Source organism: Nyctibius grandis, chromosome 8 (assembly GCF_013368605.1).
Source record: "Nyctibius grandis isolate bNycGra1 chromosome 8, bNycGra1.pri, whole genome shotgun sequence".
NCBI classification, from domain to species: Eukaryota; Metazoa; Chordata; class Aves; order Nyctibiiformes; family Nyctibiidae; genus Nyctibius; species Nyctibius grandis.
In genome coordinates this window covers 17,045,894-17,051,893 of record NC_090665.1, presented here as the reverse complement: position 1 = coordinate 17,051,893, position 6,000 = coordinate 17,045,894, and the positions used below count along the sequence as shown (strand labels likewise).

The 6,000-nt window shown below is 36.9% G+C and overlaps 1 protein-coding gene across 8 annotated transcripts in view; it reads right to left on the bottom strand.

The window, feature by feature from the left end:
- Positions 1-785: 785 nt before the first annotated feature.
- The window catches only part of TFDP2 (transcription factor Dp-2), a 58,428-nt gene continuing 53,213 nt past the window's right edge, over positions 786-6,000 (bottom strand). For all 8 annotated transcript variants that reach the window (XM_068407016.1, XM_068407014.1, XM_068407017.1 and 5 more), the window contains 2 exons: positions 5,785-5,890; positions 786-4,850 (listed from right to left, as the gene is read on the bottom strand). In XM_068407016.1, the coding sequence (XP_068263117.1) occupies positions 4,667-4,850; positions 5,785-5,890 (290 nt within the window). In that variant the 3' untranslated portion in view covers positions 786-4,666. The remainder of the gene's footprint in view (positions 4,851-5,784; positions 5,891-6,000) is intronic.

Genomic DNA, 6,000 nt, shown 5'->3' with positions numbered 1-6,000 from the left:
TTCCCAGTGCCGAAGGTTGAGATTCCTTCAGCTGTAAAATATTCCAGGCCTTGAAGTTGCAGCATTTCTTTCTTTAAAGTTAATTAAACTTGCAGCAAGCAGAAGGAGGTCACCTCAAAGTGTGACTATTACTAGATTTTTTTAAATCATAAATTTAAAAAGCTCATATAGTCTTTTCCCAGCTTCATTATATCTGGTTATTTAAAATACTTACGTTCCTGAGGGACTCTTGTAATGAAAAGAGATAAATTAAGTGGGTCAGTCAGAACATAACTTGTTTTGGTTTGTTTACTATATAGTATACCCCGCGGTTACCAGCTTTGTTTTTAAATGAATCCAAAACCCAAACGTCTTTAACTCATGAAAAGGAAAGTCTTCCTGATAAACTGCCGGGATTATTTTCAGCTGAAAAGAGCCAGTCAATTATAAAAATGAGTATTGCCCAGTGTTCAAATGTGATTAAGTTTCAGCCATGCTCTTGAATTAAAATGGTGGATGTGGTCAGAAGAAAGAGCACTTGTCACTTAAAACCTTAACTGTGGAATTTAAATTGAAGTATCATTTTATGTATGAACTTGAGGGTTTTGTGTTTTTTTTTTAAAAAAAAAGGATTACAATTTGGTTATTAGGCCTTTTTACATCATGTTACTTAGTTGATCAGCACAAGCTCTTCTGTGGGTATTTTGTATACTTGGCAATTTCCAGCTGCTCAAAAGGATTAGGAGTATTTGCAAGCTACAGTTCAAAAAAAACTAAACAAAAACCTGAACGAAAATGGAAGTATCTACAGTGTGGCTCATAGTAGGTTTAATGAAGTTAGTTACAATCATACCTTCAGTTAAACTGGTATCATGTGCTTTAGTCTTTACTTAAATATACACACGTTCTTAGGTTAGGAGGATTGCTGCTATTAATTCCAGTGTTGAAATGGCACACTTTAATAGAATTCTAAAAACCAAAATCCACAAACATTATGTCAGATTTCCGCATAACAGAAAAATGCTGTCTCCCACTCATTATTTTCCACCTAGTTTGTGGTGCTGACAAGTTTTTCTAAGTCAAATTTAGATTTTTTTCAAGCACCATAAAGTAAGTCCAGAAATAAAGCTGTTTTCTGCAATATACGTAACATCATTTACACAAAGCATTATACTGCTTGCAGCCGAGTGCCTTTTGAAGGTATAATCAAGAAATAATGTTCCAAGACACAGAAACATGTCTCTTAAATTTAGCTTAAATAGAATTTGCATGAAAATGTAGATGTTAACTTTGTCTTATAAGAAATACCTGCTAGTACCAGTTGCTACTTGTTTCATATCAATGAATGTCAAGGGTATTGCAGAAGGCAGGAGAGGATGAGGGGAATGGAATAGAAAATGGGAAAACCTGGCTTGCTAATGACCATTTTATTCTGGAAAGTATCGGCTGTTGGCTTTCAGAGGGAGGGAGGGAGGGCAGGCCAGGCCAGGCCAGGCCAGGCCTGCATGTTGAAGCAACTGAGCACAACTACGGCCATTAGCTTAGTGGGAACTGTGTGGTTGCTTAATACTCTCAACCCCCTTCTTACTCATAATTGCTCAGAGATAATTCAGATGCAACAGATGCATTTTGTGAGGTCCTGCATTTACCTGTTTTGTTTTGTTTTGTTTTTGTGTGTGGTGTTTGTTTTTTTTTTTTTTAAATTTGTCAGCTAAGATCAACATGAATGATTGAAAGGCTTGCCTGAGATCATACCCGAGTGACTGTGGCTGGATAAGGCCCAAAATTCTCCTAGTTCCCAGACTTTAGTGCAACCACAAGACCGCAGTGCTTTAGTTGAACTTCATCCTCAACTGGAACTTGGCACAAAGAAAGAATTTCCTTTTGAAGTCTCTTCTAAATGTTCTAACTTGTTTTGTCCTTTGTATTCAACTAGTTCAGGAAAAGTAACTTTTAAAGTCTGGGTTCAACTGCCTAAATAAATGTTATGTGCTCCTACATTTTTTAATTTAAATTTTTTAAAAAGTTGATAGCTTGAAGTTTGCCAGAAAGCAAGTAGTTGTGCAGTCTGCTGCTTTGATGGACGTGAACATCAATGGAAGGAAGATATCACTGAAGATCTTCCTCCTGTAAAGCAAGACAGCACACTGACTGCTAACAAAATACATTCCATTTCTGGGCAGGAAGCCTTTTTTTGCCAGGTTCTTCTAGTTCAAAGTACTCCTCTTTACTAATTGTTTAGTGTTTTGCTGGTTTTTCTTTTTACATAGATCTTGAGTGGGAAATGTGAAGAAAGTGTAAAGTTAACTGTGCCCCACATGTATTGGAGAGGGGGGGAATAATAACTTTGGAAAATATTCTCTGTAAGAGTTCCTTAGGATCCTGCATATATCAGGGATCTTTGATCCACCCTCGCCCATGAAAGCTGACTGACAGGAGAGTTTTTTAAAAAAATAATGGGTTTTTAAGAATAAACAAAATTATCTGTTTAAATTAAATGTCATTCACGAAGCTGACAATTCCGCAGTAATATGCCTGGAGTATCTGTTACCTTCTCCTCCTCTTATTTCAAAAGTGAGCCACTTCAGTCAAGTGCATTGACTGTCTCAGCGAGAGTATTATTTTGTATTTGTAAAGCTTTTCTTCTTATAGAGGTAGTGTGACCGATTTGGTTGAAGTGAGGTGGTATAAATCCCTCAGTCTGCTGTTGCGTGTGAGCCATGAGCACAGGACAGTCTTTAACAGTCTTGCCCAGAAGGTGAATAACATGGTAGGCATGTAAGAATTCTTTTCATTTGTGCATTTGCAAATCACTTGTATAAGCTAGATAGCTCTACTTGCTCAGTCAGGAGCTATACCTAAATAGTGGTGCCACCCTAACTGTACCTCAAATGCAGGAGTTCAGACTGTGAAAAGTTTCTATCTGGATGCTTTGATTTTTAATGCAAACATGCAGGTGTGCTTGTGTGCTCCTCAGTTTTACCTGTCCTGTATGTAGCTAGTCGTGTGCTAACTCCTGTGCAACAGCCGGGTAGCTCCGTTTATCTATCTCAGTAGCTCAGGGTTGGTGCTTTTGGATCTTGTTGGCTTGAGTGCAGGTTTGTCTGTGAAAGATGATGTGGGCACACCCCAGGCTGTGCAGAGCCATGGGCACAGCACTCAGGATACAGTTTGCTGCCACTGCTCGAGCACACACCACGATTACAGGCTGCCTCATCTCGTCACTAAGGAACAGAGCCACGGTCAGTGAGCTCTGACAGCTAATACACTGGTACATAGAAACAGGTCAACTATTTACATACAGTATAAAAACTAAAAAGAGTAACACTATTTTAAACTAGATTTACCTAATTAAAAATAGTTAACTTTGAGACTAGTTAAAATACTGGATGTTAGAACACCATGGGAAGGGTACATCTACAGTGGCTTCTGCTCTGCTATTCAAGTGTTTTTTCAAAAGGTCTTTATGATGGGATGTGATGTTAGCTATGGAACATAGAGCCTCCTGTTGCAAGTCTAATTTAACAGTTCAAATGGGATTTTTGTTGTGTGACTTTAGCCACAAATTATTTTAAAAGTGGTTCGCTACTACTATTTTTCAAAGGCGCATCAAGGTGAGTGCAACAGAAGTTATCATAATCCAAGCTGACTAGAATGCAAACATGAAATGATGTATTGTTGAAATTTAATTTTTTTCCTAAGAACGACACCTATGACTTTACAAGTTATGTGACCTGCTCACCCTGAACTTGAAAATACTGGCTTGAAAACATGCTGCCTGAGATCCTTAACATAGAGGCCCTTTTTTTTAAAAAAAAAGACATGCTATAAAATCAAAGGGATTATATAAAATCAAAGGGATTATAAAGTTAAAACAGTAAAGGAGAAGCCATACTGGATACACTATAATCTAGAAATACAATTTTTAAACTTCTTTTTCTTGAAAAAAGCTGGTGCAGAGAATACTGCTGTTTTTATCCTGACTGTTTAATAACTGCTAAGAATAATCACTTACTTATAATAAATTAGGTCTGCAGTATAAATGAACATTTGAACCTTTCAAGAGAGACACACTAATGTTACTTCTAGAGTATCTAAAATGGATTTAAACTATTTCAAGATTCATTTAATCACTTGCAATTTATATTACTTTAAGAATCTTCTATACAGCAAGTTGAACAGAAAAAAGCAAACATTCTAAGAGCCCCTTTTGCCTAGAACAATTTTCGGATAAGACAGTTTTAAATAGCTCTTTAGCACATTCACCTGTGCTCTCTCCCCCACTTTTTCTAAAGGTAGCACAGCCCAAAGACAATGCAGGAATTGGCATTTGTTGACTCTGTTTTCTTCTCCATCTCGTAAAGATAAGGGGAAGACAGAGTCTTGGGACAGAATGTCCCAAAATGGAAACTGTGAACTTGACGTTTACTTTGCCAAATCTCCAGGGACTTTGTTCTTTTCCTTGGTTATAGTTGATAAAACCCCCTTCGCTCTGTGTCTGCATGTCACTCTGTGTTCAGTCACAGACAGTTTTCAGTTTCAGCTGTGGATGAATTTGTTTTGAAGCTTCCGTTTTGCTTCACTGAACGCTGTGCAAACCAAGGCAAGAAACTTAAGTAAAATCCAAACAGGAGCTCCCGTTAAGAATATCTGAGCAGCATTTTGTATATTCTGTTTTCCACTGTCCTTATTCTGGGGAGGAAGAATCCTCATCTTCATCCTCTTCATCTTCATCATTGAATGAGCATGGAGTTTCTCCCCGTGACTCAGAGTAGCGTGATGTTGCACTGCTGGACTGTTGACTGCTAGGGGCAAGAAGCTGCCCAGTCGCTAAGGCCACTTCAGCATCCAAACACAACCCTGGATTCTCACTATCAAAACAACAGAAATGTCGAAGTTTAGAGGATTTCTCATGAAGTTTTAAGCTTTCTTTTTGGCCTCAGCTTTTCCTTTAGTTAAAGAAATCCTACCAACAAGGAAAAATCCAAAAGCTTTATATTAAACACAGCTAATAGTTATGAAAACTGCTAAAATATTGGAAAGTTGCATAAAAAAATTACTGGGTGGCTTTTTTTTTTCCATAACCAACCAGTAGCATTGCTGAAGCTGAAAAAAGCTTAAAGAAGAATAAATCCATCACAGTTTTGTCAATACACAGAAATGTTTGCAATATGAAATTAAGCTGTTAAATACCATGAGGAAGAACCTGTTCCAGAATAATCTTTCCTTCCATTTTTTTTTAAGGTACAGGTCACCTCCAAGCAAAGTATGGTTGTTGAAGTGTTCTTTTGGATTGGGTTTTTGTTGCTGCTGTTGGTGGTTGTTTTTTGGTTGGTTGGTTTTTAATGTAAAATTATGATTGGACTGTGTGGACTAAACTTCTTTCATGAGAGCTGAAGCAGTGGTGCATTTAGACACCAAACATTCTTTTAGATTCTTCAGAAGTATTATCAGGCTTTTTTCCACATGTAATTACCTATTTGTAGTCCATGCCCAGGCAGGAATTTAAGGTTAATCAGGAAAACTCTGTCCTTATTTAATAAGGGCTTGGAAGTAATTCTATTCTTTTGAAACGGATACAAAATAGCTAGTGTGTTCAAAATTTAAAGTATGTTGATTTGACCTTTCAAATATAATTATCAAGGAAGACAGAATAAGAGACTTTTTCACAATCAAAAATCAATCATACTAGAAAACATCTCATTTCCTGCATGTAAATGGTATGAAATAGTGAGGTTACTGGAAGTGCCACAAGCATATATCCTTGAATAAAACTATCCTTGAATAAAAAATGATTTTATGTACCTTGATTTAGCATCAGAAGTGCCTCCTGCTACCTCTAAATGTGAAACTGCTCGTGCTGAACTTGAAAGTAACCCTTGGTTTATCCATGAAAATCCTGCAGACATATCTAGAAGAAAGCATAATTGTATTTACGATAGTTACTTAAATTTTTTCTTCCTTTTACAATCTTAAACTTTGCATTCCCTTTGCAGTTAAGATTCCTTAGTTTAGTTTAGA